We start from the raw sequence: 16085 nt of genomic DNA on the forward strand, positions 1-16085 counted from the left end.
AACAGAAATGGGTACCAAAAATTAATTAAATAATTTTCCTGGGGAGTAAAACGCGGCCGACGCGTAAGGCTGACAACCTTACCGCCATCTGTGAGCCGATTGTCTAGATAGTGTGGGACCCTCAACGTCTCACAACCCTATGGGCCTTCACGGCCTGGTACAGGGATAGCTTTACATAATTTTATGTAATAGGGGAGCTGTACTTGAAATAATGTAAGAATATGTTAACCAATTAATTATACGCTTGAACTTTGTTGCTGCATGTGTGATTCATCTTCGAAATAATTTTATTTTTGTGACTGGAAATTTCAGGAGAAAGTGGGGGCGCGAAACAAAGAGAAATTATTCGTATTAAATATGTAAGGGATGAGAAGACAGAAGTACAATACTGGAAAATTATTGTGCCTCATATCTTGATCGAATTTGTATTCATTAAATAAAGAATATGCATGAGCGGTCATCAAACTCTGTGCTTCTCTATACCTCTCTGTTCGCCTGTGTTCACAATTTGAAATTCCTAACCCCTTGGTTAATATTTACTACTACGAGTAGAGTAGCGTTGTAGCCAACCCCAACGTCATACTTTCGAATTTGCTACAATCATGAGTAAGAACGTGACAAATTCTCAAAGTCCTGAGGTGATTCCAGCAGTAAGGCCCCATAATTTAGGTTCCTGAAATTGTGTAATCTCCTGAAAGCGTGCACTTTTCTGTTTTCGGCTCTTTGTGTAGTGCAAATAACAAAATGGCTTTCGTGTGAAAATTGTATTTACTTGTCAGTCTGGTGGTGATAACTAACGAGCCATTAGAGCTATACATTTTAGATGTGGCACGTAGACAGACCATTAAGATACATATAAATTTTCCACTGCGTAGGTCAGCTATTCCAAACATGACATCGGTGCTAATTTTTTAGGTGAGATCCAACAGACTGTACATGGTTGGAGTCTGTATAAATAATTAATAAAGTGTAGAGGTTGAAGTCATAATTGTGCTAATTAATTAAACACCGCGCCATGAAGACGTATGTGGTATCATCATTCTTACCCTCGGCACTAGATGGAGGTGCCCCTCCCCCTTTGCTTCCGAGGAAAGGAGCCCCGGTAGACGTTGTGTGGGGCCCATAGACGTTATGGAGGAAAGAAAATCTTTTACTCCTACTGGGAATCGAATCCAACTCCTCGATCGTCCAGCCCATAGCCGTGTCGGTATACCGAATAAGATATCTCGGCTCCTTTAAATACAGGGTTAATCAAAAAGAATAAACCGATTTTATTACGCAATATTTTATTAAAGGAAAGGAATACAAAACTCCAGGCAAGTCACAAGTAGTCTACTCACAACAACTTTTATTTCCTGTCTTACAAGTGTTCAATGTGGCCACCACCTGCAGCACAGGAAACATCAACGCGATAAGAGAATTCCTCCCAGGCGCGTATCAGCATATCACGATGCACTGAGTTAATCGCTGTTGTTATTCGATGTTTAAGGTCATCGAGGTTAGTGGGTAGCGGTGGAACATAAACGTGATCTTTTACATATCCCCACAAGAAGAAATCACACACGGTGAGGTCTGGGGATCTCGCAGGCCAAGCAGGCCCCCTTCCGACCAATCCATCGCTGGGGCACCTTTTTATTTAAAAAAGCTCGGCCCATCAGGTGTCAATGGGGCGGTGCTCCATCTTGTTGAAAAGTGAATTCATGCGAATCTGCTTGCAGTGAAGTGAAGAGCCAGTTTTGGAGCATATCGAGACAGGTTTGTCCTCTAACGGTGTTTCCTTCAAAGAAAGAGGGACCATAAACCTTGTCCTGAGAAACAGCACAGAAGACGTTCACCTTAGGGGAATCTCTTTCGTGCTCGACTGTTTCATGTGGGTGCTCTGTTCCCCAAATACGCACATTGTGACGATTGACTGTGCCGCTCAAGTGAAAAGTCGCTTCGTCACTAAAAATTNCCTGGACTTTTTCCTTTACACACCCACCCACTCTCTTAAAACTATCGAAACCACCGTCGAATGTTCTTGGGACAGGGCGGATTAATGCCGAATCGCCTTCGAAAAGCACGCTGCACCGTGACAACCGGATTTGTTTTCGCGAACTCGAGAACGCAGAACGCCTTTTGCTGAGGACTCGCCATTCCGAGGGTAAACGAACAACTGAACGTTGCCGGAAGAACGACGCGACTTCAGCGCCCCTGTGGCAGCCATTCACAACTTAGATAACTCCTCTTTCAAATGGTCACTGACTCATTCCATGACGATGCTTGAGAACTGAAGCAATGCGTCATGAAATCGGTTCATTCTTTTTTAATAACCCTGTATTAAGCTCTATAAAATTATTAACGCGTGTGATGGTAATAAGAGTGTTATACCTGCAACACTATAAATTTATGAAGTGACTTTGCGAGTTCTACTCCAGTTGTTAATATATTTATTTATTTATTTGTTTATTTGACTTCGTTCAGACTAGTCCGGCCTCTGTGGTCTAGTTGTCAGGGTTCCTTGCTACAGATCCAGAGGTCCCGGTTTCAATTCCCGGCGCTACCAGATGTTCTGAGAAATAGTTGGTCTGGGACAGTGTCCATTCATCGTGGGGATAACTGAGGAGCTACTTGAATGGAAAAATAGCGGCTCCGGTTTAGAAAACCGAATCCGTTGAGCTGACCACGTGACACCATCTGCCAGCTAAAGTTGGCACTAACTTCGCTGACAAGCGGTAGTTGCTCGGTCGGCATAGTTCGCATGTGAACTATAGGCCACGGTGTAGTTTCAGCCTAGTCCGTCACACTAGTAATTCATTGTGTCCACAAAGTCGGGGTTTTGAAATTTGTGGCGCCCAGACAAATTGAGCTAGCTATATGCGGTTTGCGGAAGATCATAGTGAAACTCTGGAAGGTTTTTGCTGACCTCAGTAGACCTCGACATGGGCTCCCTTGGTAGCACGGAGAGCGTCCAGACGATATCCGAGCTCTTGCCATGTTCTGTGCAACATGTCCGCTGGAATAGCCGAGAGTGAATTCCTGATACGGGTCTTCAGGTCATGAAGTCCGTTAGCTGATGTTCGGGACACACTGCTCTTGGCATAACCCCACCTCATTTGGGTATGCAGGTACCCGCGTTCCTAGACTGACATTTCCAGGAAGATGGATCGGCAGAGACGGTCAAATGCCTTGGCCTCCACGTTCACCAGACATCACATCACACCACTGGATTTTTTCCTGTGGGGTTATGTCAAGAGCAGTGTGTTCCGAACATCAGTTAACGGACTTGATGAGCTGAAGACCCGCATCAGAAATTCAATCTCGGCTACACCGGCGGACCTGCTCCACAGAACATGGCAAGAGCTCGGATATCGTCTGGACGTTCTCCGTGCTACCACGGGAGCTCACAACGAGGTCTACTGAGGTGAGCAAAAAACTTCTAGAGTTTCACTGTGATCTGCCGCAAACCGCATATGGCTAATTCAATTTCTTAATTTGTTTGGGCGCCACAATTTTTCTAAACCCCGAAGGCACTTTGTGGACACACTGTAGTACAAAAATATCGCTCCGACCAAAATATGTAAAAGATGAAAGATTAAAAAAAACAACAGTTTTCAATCACACTGGGCGGCTATAATAATCTTTTATAATATTTGTTTATTTATTGTGAATTTTTATTAAATTGACGTGGAAGACATTCATAGTGGAGATTATCTCTCTTTGCGTCATTTTAAACTGACAGTAGAGACCCCAGCATTGATGGGACGAGAACGAATGTTCGTATTCTCTGACAGCAGATGCATGACTCAAATCATGCTTATATATACGTATACGTACTTTAACTCTACTATTCCAGCTCCTCTTTCTTCAGTTTCATCATTTCTATTTCTCTTAAACTTTGCCCTTTCCCAGTTCTGCTTTTTCACTTCTCCCTCATCATGCATGAGATGAATAATTCCTCATGCAAGATTCATGAACTGAATTGGGTGACGGGCTGTACCTCTTCCCTCCAAAACACGCACAGTAAAACTTTCAATATACTGAACTGGCAGTTCTTCACGAGTTTAGGCTTATGGTCAAGTGCTGTATATTTTTACTGACTTGTGAGACAACTCAGGTCGGCGCTCTGTGGCTTCCAGTTACTAATCAATTAACTGGACCTGTGATTGAAGCTAGCTCTTCCTACAGGATCCAACAGAGTAGGTGTCTTCCTTCACTTGAGGACGGAAACAGATCCAGTTTCCGAGACGTTGTGTTTTTCTTTTCTTAGTTATTCAGAACCCGGACGATGGATAAAGTCCGAAAACCCAGTATCTCTGTGTGTTATACACCACTGTCAGAACCCTATAGTATCTACAACTAACATCAATTTTACTGTCTGAACTCCCATCTTGTACATGTTAAAATTGGGTCAAGCATTCAAATAATTTCTTATTAAACAACTAAATTGTTGTAGAATATTTTAAAAAGAGTTCTGTTCTGGGAACGTTAAGTTATCAAACTGTAGTTTTGTTTTGGAGTGAAAATTTGGCTGTCATATTAAGGGAGGAACATAGACTGAGAATGTTTGAGAACAAGGTGCTGAGGAGAATGTTTGGACCAAAAAGACATGAAGTGACAGGAGGTTGAAGAAAACTGAATAATGAGGAGCTCCATGGCTTGAATTTTGCGCCACATTTAATAGGAACAGGATTTAAGAGAAATCGAATGGCGTTTTATCGACTGAATTCGTCTGAGTCAGGTTAGGGATCAGTGGAGAGCTCTTGTGAACACGGAAATGAACTCTCAGGTTCTATAATATTTTGAAAAATTATTGCGTAGGAGAACGACTGAAGGTTACTCGAGGACTCAGCTCCATGCGGTTAAGTGATTAAGTAGGACAACCGTACGGCACTCTTATTGAGCCTCTGATGCCTGAAACTAGTCTAAACTATATCTGAAAGTTAAGTTCATTCCACACACAAACAGACACACACACTGTGATGCAGTTACAAAAGCATGTCGGTTAATGCTCTTTAGGGAATTACTCACTCTTTATCCTAAGAATCATATTAAACCCGTAAAAGACCACTGTGGGTAAATGATTAATGTTAAAGCAGGCGCATAAAATATTTAATAAGGACATTGGAGCCGATATAGACTGCCAGCATATTGGAAGTGATCAAGTATTTAATTTAAACCCAGTTTTCTCGCTTTCTCTATCCGAATCTCCTTAAGAAAAACTACTTTGTGGGATAAGAAAATACTTTATTCTGTGTGTTTTATTGTTCTTCCCTTCCCTTCTCTTAGCTGATATCCCAGTCTCTCACTTTTCTCACTAGTCTCTTAGCTGATATCACAATCTCTCACTTTCTTCATTAGTCTCTTAGCTGATACCCTAGGCTTTCACTTCCCTCACTAGTTAGCTGATATCCCAATGTGTCACTTTCCTCATTAGTCTCTTAGCTGATCCCCCAGTTTTTCACTTTCCTCTTTGGTCTGTCAACGGATATCACAATCTCTCGCTTTCCTCACTAGTCTCTTAGCTGATATCACAATCTCTCACTTTTCTCACCAGTCTCTTAGCTGATATCCCAATCTCTCACTTTCCTCTTTAGTCTGTTATCTGATATCCCAATCTCTCACTTTCCTCATTAGTCTCTTAGCTGATCCCCCAGTTTTTCACTTTCCTCTTTGGTCTGTCAACGGATATCACAATCTCTCGCTTTCCTCACTAGTCCGTTAGCTGATATCACTGATATCAGTGTTGCAGCTGATGATACCGGTAATGATTCCATATTATTGTCAGGAGCAGGTGAAGGTAACAGTGTAGGGGTAATTTTAGTTTGGGACTGACCGCAAATCCGCACTCTCCCTACGTCGGTTATAATATTACTCCCAGGCTGTGAAATGTTAGGCCCTAGGGGTGTATATATAGGAGTGGGGTTTATGTTTGGGTACGTTCATTAACTTGCAACCCTTGTGGCAGTCAGTCATTACTGTGTGCCAGAGAGAGACAGAGGACAGGACTTAGTCATGCTGCCTCCTAGATCTGCAGGAGCATCACGGGACATGAATCTTCCTCACACTTGTCATCACCTACACACCGACCGTCAGTGGCGGCTAAAGACCAAATTACAAATAGATACCCTGATGAAGGAGTGATTTCAGTTTTTCACTTTATCTGTATGGAGAAATGTATCTATACTAATACATATATATATTTGCCTCAATCGTACACACCACACTATAACAAAACTCAAACCTTGTATTCAAAAACACAGCCTGCCAACTCAATTAATCTGCGAGCACTCACATTGTACTGCTTTAACATTTGGGTACTTGAAGACATGCACTGCACTGCACCGATCAGCTCCGGCCACTCCTCAACACTGAAACATCAAAAGGGGTATACCAGTCACCCCAACACAAACTAATGTACAACTTAAAGTTAATAATTTAACATGAATTATACGGGAGGCTATATGTTAAAATGAAGGGATGTTATAAAAACATGTAGGTGGGTCTGCGCGTGACTTACAGACGGGTTCTGTATTAACTAAATTGATTTATTGACACCTTAGACAACCAAATCGGGACTACAGAAAATGCAGTCCTCTCATTGATTACACACTTTCGAGCCAACGCAGTAGGTTTCTCAGTCTTCACTAGTCGTATCCTGGCAACGGAATTATAAGAGTCCCACTGTCACTTCAAATCTACATGAAACCTTTTTCACAACCTAATTCCTTTCTTATCAATATTCTGCAACTGCCAACTCAATTTAATTCCTCTGCTGCTAAGCTCATATCACGGCAGGCTGGCGCCTCGAAACTCGACTGACTCTTCTCAAGTTTAGCTTTACTTTATCACCACTTTACACTGAAAACGCAGGAAACACAGCATCTCTATTCTTTGGAAGGCTTGTACACAACGCCGTTGCATAGCAACAGAAGTTGCTCGACTGTTGCTTACGGTTTCGTTGCCACTTGGATGTTTACCTAGCCGTTGCGTAGCAATAAACATCTGTTCTGAATTCACTATTCCGGCTTTCGGGCGTCATGTCACAATATAAAAGTTTGTAGTAGCCACTTGTATAAAGCATTCCGAACTAAATAATAAACATAAGAGTCGGTACGTTGTAGAATTTATATATTTGTAATAAATAATGTTATTTTAAACGTATGTCTTCTTAAATTCAGTCGGATTTAACATAATGTAATTACTGTTATATCAATATTTTATTACATTACCAAATTAAAACAAATTTGTAACCCCAGTCCATATGCATTACTGCATTACAAAGCCGTGTATTTTCCATCTTCAAGGTAGAAGAAGGGTGTAGCGCCATTTACATTTGTAGGTAGGTGTCAGATTTTCGAAGGAACTTTCCGTCTCTATCTTCAGGGTAGGATATGCCCCCGTGTATTATGGTAAAGAGATGCCAGTATTTCCGAGGAACCTGCTTTCTCTATTTTCAAAGGTCTATTCGGCCTTGATGATGGAGGCAGCAAGTTCTTTGAAACACTGGTATATATCTAGCAAACTACTCTTACATGGCTTCATATCCGAGTAGACCTTAATCATCACACGCATTTCTATGAGAATCACAAATCTTCCATAAAAGTATGTTAAGGTCTGTTTGAATATGAGATTTGAGGTTTTGATTGCTATAATGATGTTAATGTGTTCTGGGATGTAACGCCGTATAGTCTGTCAAAATTTTACCGACGTTTCTGCTGTTTTAAAAGGTTAAACAAAATAACGGATGACATTTGTATGGAATAATAAATTACTTGAATTAGCTTAAATTCTACAATTGATCACAATGGAAAATCAACCCCCGTGGAACAAAGATTCCTACTGCCATTAACTCATTTTCTGGCTGATTATTTGAGCATAACTATTGCGTTGTTGTTCCTGTATAGCGACTGGGCTTGTAAATAAATAGATTCCCTATTTCCGAAAACGACATCACTGATATATACACGTAAACCATTATGCCTCCCGCTGCGAAATTTCATCAGACTCATAACAGATGTGATTTAGGTATATATGTGTGTGCGTGTGAAGCACTGAGAAATGTTATGTATACAGCACAACATATACAAACTAGTGTCACGTGAGTTGTGTTGACATGACGTCACATTTGTAATGAGGGTGGTGGTGTAGAGGCTGAACTCTAACGCCTCTATCACTTTCAGTAATACGAATAGAAGTGACGTCACCTAAACGTCGAAAAATCGTTCTATTTTATAGTCATTAATTCCATAATGCATTATGTAATCTAAACAAATATGAGCGTTGAATTTATATTTTGTAGGACATCTCCAAAAAATATCCCTTTCAGGATTTTCAGTTGTGACGGCTGCCATTCTTAAGATGGCGGTTCTGTAATATCTTCTTGCTGGGTAAGGCGGGTAAGGAACCCACTAATTGAAGACGAATTTCTATGCTCAACAATTATACTAAGTTTTTATTAAAAGAAGTAAAAGATGTAGATAGTATATACAGTGTGTATACAGTACAGATTTTCGAAGAAGTCTCCTCCTGTTTTTTTAATCTTACTGGTATTATATATTAAACTTTAAAAAGAGGGCCAAAGAGGGTGGGGGGAGTCATGAGTACAGAGTTTAAAGGTTCAGTTGTGTACGTGCAGCATCGCGCGTGGACGAACCAAAAAACTTGACTCTCTTCTCTTCAGCTTGGGGGAACATGTTATCGAAGTGTTAAAAGGTCAGGAGTTGATAACATGTATCAGGCTTGCGACAGACGGTTTCAACTCTCTTGGAGTACCCTCTTGGCTAACACAAAAATTACACATTAAAATAGTATGTAGTATGATCAAAAGTCTAAGTACATATTACAATATTACACTCCCCTTCTTCTTAAAAGTTTGGTTATATTGAACCAGACTTTTCCTCTCATTATCGGAAGTTTTTCTCGTTTAGACATAAGGGACGACGAAGGGATGCTGCAGGAGGTTGTAATCGTGTTTCTTCACTACCATCTTCTATCACTGGGGTCAAAGTACTGGGTTCACGAGCGGAATATGAGGGTGATGGAGGCGGAGAGGTGTGTGATGTTTTGCCATAGCGAATGCTCGGCTGCTTACCTTGTACATTTGTTATGTTAATACACAGGCGTTCACTAGTTTCTTTCCAACAAGTTTTTGGGGTCCATTTGTCCCAAATCTTAAACCAACATGTACGACAACTTTTACAACAGCAACAACAGCAGCAACATGAGAATACAACAAATACAATAAAACTCACAATTGCACTCCAAGAAGTGACATGAATATATCATTGCGAATAATCTTTCATTCTCTGTTCCTTAATCATCTGTTCCACCTCATTTACCTTGTGACTGGCCAGTCTGAGATCATCTGCAGATGCGAGTATATTACTTAAAGGTACTGACAAAGGTATTTCTTCAAACTCTTTCGCTTTTTCGAAGGTTAGGCAACAATTTAAGTCGAGGGGAATGGTAGGTACAAAATCTTGGGAAACATTTACAACATTTGTACTCATAGCATACAAGGTCACATAAGTGGTATAAGCTTTACATTGTTGTTGTAATGTCAATTTACCTTTTTGTCTTATTTCTACCTGCTTTGTGATATCATCACAAATAACAGAAAGTTTCTCAGGTTTCGGGGTTACAAAGAGCCATTGATTACTGAAGGATAAGGGTATCCAATAGGTCTTCGTTAGTCTTAACACTCTAATTTCACAGGTAGGGGGAATATTTTGTGATGAGGGATGAAGTAGAGTGGATTCACAATCATTTCCAGGTATATACGACAGTATTGGTATCTCTTCTTTACAAACTTTCTGTATAGGATTTGGGTGAAAACATCTAGTTAATTCATTAGTGGATAGTTTACCATACTGTCTTTTCAGAGAATCCATAAATATATAATCTTTCGAGGAATATTTAAAAGAAAAGACATTATCTTGTTTGAATGTAGGAAAAGGGGGTATTTTATATAGATGGAATAGTGTTGAGGAGAGCAAGGGTATGTCAAGTACATACACGAGAAATTGGTTGTGTGAATAGATATGAGGTACAATAATGTGCTGTAACTCTGAAAAAGGAAATGAAGGATAGTCAACTCCAGTAGGCAACTTTTGAGCTGTTACAACTGTTTTGATCTTCTCGGCAGTTACGAATTGCGGTTGAAACGTCCCTTGTTCTGCATGAATCAATGCATCTACTAAAATTTCATATCCATGCTGACATTCCATTAACCCTCGTTCTATAGTCTTAATTTGCATATTGGCCGTAGTCACTTGCTCTATTTCTTGTTGTAATTCAAGAGTGGCATTACTCACTTTTTTGTCTAATTTGATTAAGCTGTCCTTTAAAACTTTTTCATTTTGATTTATACGTCTCATTGTCAAATTCACTGAATTAACAGTAGATTTGATTACTGTCATCTGTTCGGAAGAAATATGTAAAAACTCTTGTTGTTCGCGTTCTAACTGATTAATGTGTGAATTGTACTCTCTTGCATCTGCTTGCGTCAAGGTTCCGAACAGAATCTTGGAAATTTCACCTACAAAGTCTAAAACCCCTCGCTTCCTTCGGTAAGATACATCTGTTTTCAGGTATTCTGCTACTAGGTCTTTCAAAGAATCAATGTAATAGACCTTTTTGTTAACATATGCTTTAAAAGAATTACAATCTGTCAGGTGGTACCAGGGAGCGCTTTCCAACCCATGGCAGTATTGCGAAACGCGTTTCTGGTGCTCTTTTACTTTTCTCCAGAGATCACGTGTCGGTTTCAAATCAATGTAACTTACAACCTTCCATGTCATGGGGTAGAATGAGATCTGGCCCACTTCGTCAAAATAAATACCTGTTTCAGATGTTATAACTTCTACAAGTTCAGGCTTTAAACACTCACAACAAAGGAAGAGACTAATTCCGACAATCCACAGACGAATTGTTTTCATCTTGTCCTTCCTGTGAACAAAAGGGTTTTACTAAATTTACATGTATGGTACGTTTCTTTCTCTTTCCTACTTGCTGTATCACTAAATTTGGTAACTGCACTTCTTTAATCTCATACGGCCCTTCCCATAGCGCATCTAACTTATGTCTCCTATGCTTATTTTGCACAAGCACTAGGTCATTAACTTGGAATGCTACTACATTCTTTTCAGGAACTCTCTCCTGCTGTTTCTCTTTAAATTTCTGTAAATTCTGTTGAGCTATGTGATGACTTTCTCGCATCCTATGTTTTATCACATGTATTAGATCGTCATAATTATACAAAGTACCCTTCTCACTAAGTTCACCGGGAAGATTACACTTTCTTCCAAACAATATCTCATAGGGAGAATATTTTGTTACTGAATGTGGGGTAGTATTGAAACAAAAACACGCAAAAGGTAACCATTGATGCCACGACATAGGTTGTTTTTCAACATAACTTCTTAAATAGGTTATCAACGTCCTATGCGTTCTTTCTAATGCGCCATTACTCTCAGGATGATAGATGCTAGTATGCAATTTCTCAATCTGGAAAAGTTGGCAAAGGCGCTTGAAAATATCTGACATGAAGTTGCTACCCTGATCAGTCACTATACTTTGAGGTAGCCCATAAATTAACAAAACATTCTCGAGAAACTTTTCACTAACCTCTTCGGCAGTTTGATCCCTTAATGGCACGGCAATTAAATACTTACTTAAATTATCCTGACAAGTTAGGATATATTTATGACCTTCTTCAGATGCAGGTAGAGGACCTACTACGTCTAAGTAGATCTTTTTCCAAGGTTCCGGTTGAGTATCAGTTATTCTTAATTTAAGTCTTAAATCCTTACCTTGTTTTACCCTTTGGCACACTTCGCAATTTCGGATGAACTGGATAACATCTTCCTGCATGTTTGGCCATGTAATATATAGCTTAATTCTTTCTAGTGTTCGTGAAATCCCTTGATGTCCTCCCACTAAATCAGAATGCATTTCTTTCAGAATTCTCAGTTTACGTTCTTTTGTCAGTTCTGTTTGTTCAAGAGTACAGACAGGATATCTGCTTAAACTGTCTGCATTGGTATTTTGTTTACCTGGTTTATACTTGATTTCAAACTCATATTCCTCAAGCAGTAAACGCCATCTTAAGAGCCTCGAACTGGGGTCTTTTACATTAAATATCCACGTTAATCCTTTATGATCAGTCCAAATTTGAAAGGGTTTTCCTAACAGGTACGGTCTAAAATGTTTACATGCCCAGACTATAGCTAAACATTCTTTTTCAACAGTACTATAATTTAATTCGGCTCCATTCAAAGTCCTACTGGCATAGGCAACCGGTCGATCCTTTCCTGGGGTTCCTTGGCTTAAAACTGCACCTAATGCATAGCCACTAGCATCAGTGGTTAAAATAAAAGGTTGGCTGAAATCAGGATATTGTAAAATAGGAAACTCAATTAACTTTTCTTTTAAGATCTCAAAACTTTCTTGTTCTAAATCGGTCCATTGCCATTCTTTTCCCTTCTTCAACATGTCTGTAAGAGGCTTTGCTAAAGAACTGAAACGTTCAACAAATTTTCTGTAATAGCCTACTAATCCTAAGAAAGCCTTTATATCTTTTTCCTTTTCAGGAACCGGGAATCGAACCACGGCCTCGATTTTCTTTGGGTCTGGCTTTACTCCTTCTGCCGTGATAACATGTCCAAGATATGCTAATTCTGGTTTTAAAAACTCACATTTATCAGGCTCTATTTTAATATGGTACTTCCTGAATTGGTCAAAAACTTCTCTCAGTTTTCTATGATGTTCCTCTAGTGTCCTACCAGTGACGAGGACGTCATCTATATACACTAAACATCTTTCTCCTATAGATTCCCTCAGAATAGAATTCATCATTCTCTGAAACGTAGCCGGTGCTGCTTTTAGTCCGAATGGCATCCGAACGTATTCGAAATGTCCTGTGGGTGTGCTAAAAGCAGTTTTGCACCTGTCTTCAGGTGTGATTAGGATCTGATGAAAACCTGATGCACAGTCTAATGCAGAAAAATATTTTGATTTTCCTATGTTATCGAGAATCTCTTGAATGTTAGGAAGCGGAAAACTATCCCCTAAAGTGATATCATTCAATTTACGAAAATCAACACAAATGCGCCATTTCTTTTTACCAGACGCGTCTAGCTTTTTGGGTACTACGATAAGAGGGAAATTCCATTCACTCTTACTCGGAACTACAATACCGTCTTCTAACATTTCTTTAACTTGTTTATTTACTTCTTCTTTGTGTGTTTCTGCTAATCTATAGTTTTTTAACGTGATGGCTCGACCTTTTGGGAAGTGCGGAGTAGGGATATGATGCATAGCAGCGGTGGTTGCTGTTAGCTTATCACCGTGTAATTTAAAAATGTCAACATATTCCTCACAAAGTTCTCTAATACTTTCTTCGCCTTCCTTTATATGTGTCAACCTTAATTTTTTGTTCAACTCGTCCAAACGTTGTTGTGAAAAAAGCTGTTCCTTGCTTAGCCTTTCAAACTTACATGGGGGTTTAATTAATTTCGGTAGGGGTAAGGTCATAATGGGTTCTGCTGTTAAGTTTACTATTAAACAGGAAACAAATTCACCATTGCATTCGCCTAAGGAAGTACCACAATAAACTCCAGGTAACAATTCTTGTTTCTCTATTAATCGGACACCTTTTTCTCTGGTTGGAATTTTCACAATACCCTCACTTAAAGGAGGTAAAGCAGGATTACGAGTCATCACATAACCATTTTCAATTAGCCATTTATGTCCTAAAATGACATCAACATTACGTGGTAGCTCATCCACGATATAAAATAAAAATGGTTTACTTTCGTTAATTTCCAAGTAAATGCCCTGTGTTAAACTTCTACAGCTTCCTGTTATTCCTTGCATTGTCACGGAGGTCTCGACAATATTTTCTTTTGGGAGTCTCTTTAAACTTTTCCTTCTTACTAAGGAAATCTGCGCGCCTGTATCTATTAAGCCAGTTCCCGCCTCTACTGTGAACTTGGGGCAAGTTACATAGAGCTCAAACGGGTTATGCCATCTCTGGGCGTCCCCTCCGAAGATTGGCATGTCAGAGCGTACACCATTTTGCATAAATGATATACCTCCCATCGCAGAGTTACTATCTACACAATTTTTCCTCCGCTTACTCTCTGCGACAAACCCAGTGTCCTCCGAAGAACCCAGGTCTTCATCAGCCTTTTGAGTGGGGGTGTCTCCACTCTCATCTGATGGCTCTCGGGCGTTCACCCTTCCTATGCAGCCTCTTGCACTGCAGGTGAACCCCGACTGCCGGATCCACCTCGTGGCCGGTTTCCCTGATAACACTGTGCCATCACATGTCCTCTTTTGCCGCACTTTGGACATTGCGATGCATTATTACAATTTCTTGCTATATGCCCTGGCTTCAAGCAATTATAGCAATTCTTAAGCGCAGAAGCGGCCATAACTTCTCGCTTTATAGAAGGTTCCTGACTCCCACCAGGATGACTTCTTCCTATTCTCTCTTGTTTTACGGGAAGGTTTCTTGGATACCATTGAGGGTTTTGTTGGGGATTTCTATATCTCTGAGACTTTAATTCACTCTCCTCTTGGATCGCTGTTTCAATAATCTGAGCTAAGGAATCATCCTCCCCTTTAGCTTTTACTATAACTCTGATTCGTTCATCTCTTAACCCCGAAATGAAAGTTCCTTTCAAAAATTCTCCAATTAATTTCAAACCCCCTTCAACATAATGTTCATTATCCTTATCCTCTAACACCAGGAGCCTATGTCTGGCTTCTGTCCGTAATTCCATGGCTAAATGATCTAACCTAGCTCCCCATTGTGCTACGGTTTCTGACGGTCCTTGTTTTGAAGAGAACAACAAGCCCGTATAATATTCTAATGTCCTCTTTACTAGGTAATTTTCCTCTAAAATGCCTTTAATTTGTCTCCAAGTGTTCCTTTCGACACGAGCTAACAATTTATCTTTCGCATCTCCTTGAATCTTTGCGACTACAAATTTTAACAACAACTCTTGTTTACTTGGATGAACCACTCCAATTGCGGCTTCTACCCCCTCAATAAATTCTCTTAATTGTTTTGGATTTCCCTCAAAAGGCCTTGGTATCAGTTTTATTGCTTGCATAACCGATATGAATGCCCCCTCTTCATTATCGGAACTTTCATCATCTGCCATGATGAAAACAGTTGCCTACTGTATGTTGTGACTAACCTTTTACAGAAAAGTAAGGTAGAGTAGCTCCAAGCGATGCAGTTCTCGGTTCGAGGCTCGTCCCTGGGGTTGCCTCTCGCCGTATCTCGCGGCACCAGCTGCAATGGGCGTGACTGCGACTTCCCTGGGGATATCGGGTCGTAGTGCGTCTCCAAAGCCTTGTTGCTACCAACTTAGCGAAGTTCTCCTCTCTGAATAGCGTTGCGCACCGCTTCCTCCTAGGCGTAGACTCTGGAGTAACTCCTGGCTTCTCGGACACCTCTCGAAGCAGGACTCCCTAGGTCCAGATGGTGTGAACTTCCAAATTGTTGAGCTTTAAACCAAACGTTTCTTGCGAATCGAATCCAGCTGTTGTCTTCAAAGATATCCCACTTCTGACACCATGTAATATCTTCTTGCTGGGTAAGGCGGGTAAGGAACCCACTAATTGAAGACGAATTTCTATGCTCAACAATTATACTAAGTTTTTATTAAAAGAAGTAAAAGATGTAGATAGTATATACAGTGTGTATACAGTACAAGTTTTTGAAGAAGTCTCGTCCTGTTTTTAATCTTACTGGTATTATATATTAAACTTTAAAAAGAGGGCCAAAGAGGGTGGGGGGAGTCATGAGTACAGAGTTTAAAGGTTCAGTTGTGTACGTGCAGCATCGCGCGTGGACGAACCAAAAAACTTGACTCTCTTCTCTTCAGCTTGGGGGAACATGTTATCGAAGTGTTAAAAGGTCAGGAGTTGATAACATGTATCAGGCTTGCGACAGACGGTTTCAACTCTCTTGGAGTACCCTCTTGGCTAACACAAAAATTACACATTAAAATAGTATGTAGTATGATCAAAAGTCTAAGTACATATTACAATATTACAGTTCTCTGTGGTGTGACGCAGTGTAGTCTGGT

At 40.2% G+C, this 16085-nt stretch overlaps 1 protein-coding gene across 1 annotated transcript; it reads right to left on the reverse strand.

The window, feature by feature from the left end:
- Positions 1-6223: 6223 nt before the first annotated feature.
- On the reverse strand, positions 6224-15720 carry LOC111867356 (the record flags this gene model as incomplete). Its single annotated transcript, XM_023857138.2, has 3 exons — positions 15189-15720; positions 9853-10929; positions 6224-6350 (listed from the first exon to the last, which is right to left on the reverse strand). Coding segments are annotated over exons 2-3 (1194 nt in total), but the record flags the coding sequence as incomplete, so codon positions are not given.
- Positions 15721-16085: the final 365 nt, after the last annotated feature.

This window comes from Cryptotermes secundus, unplaced genomic scaffold (assembly GCF_002891405.2).
Source record: "Cryptotermes secundus unplaced genomic scaffold, Csec_1.0 scaffold155, whole genome shotgun sequence".
Lineage (NCBI taxonomy): Eukaryota > Metazoa > Arthropoda > Insecta > Blattodea > Kalotermitidae > Cryptotermes > Cryptotermes secundus.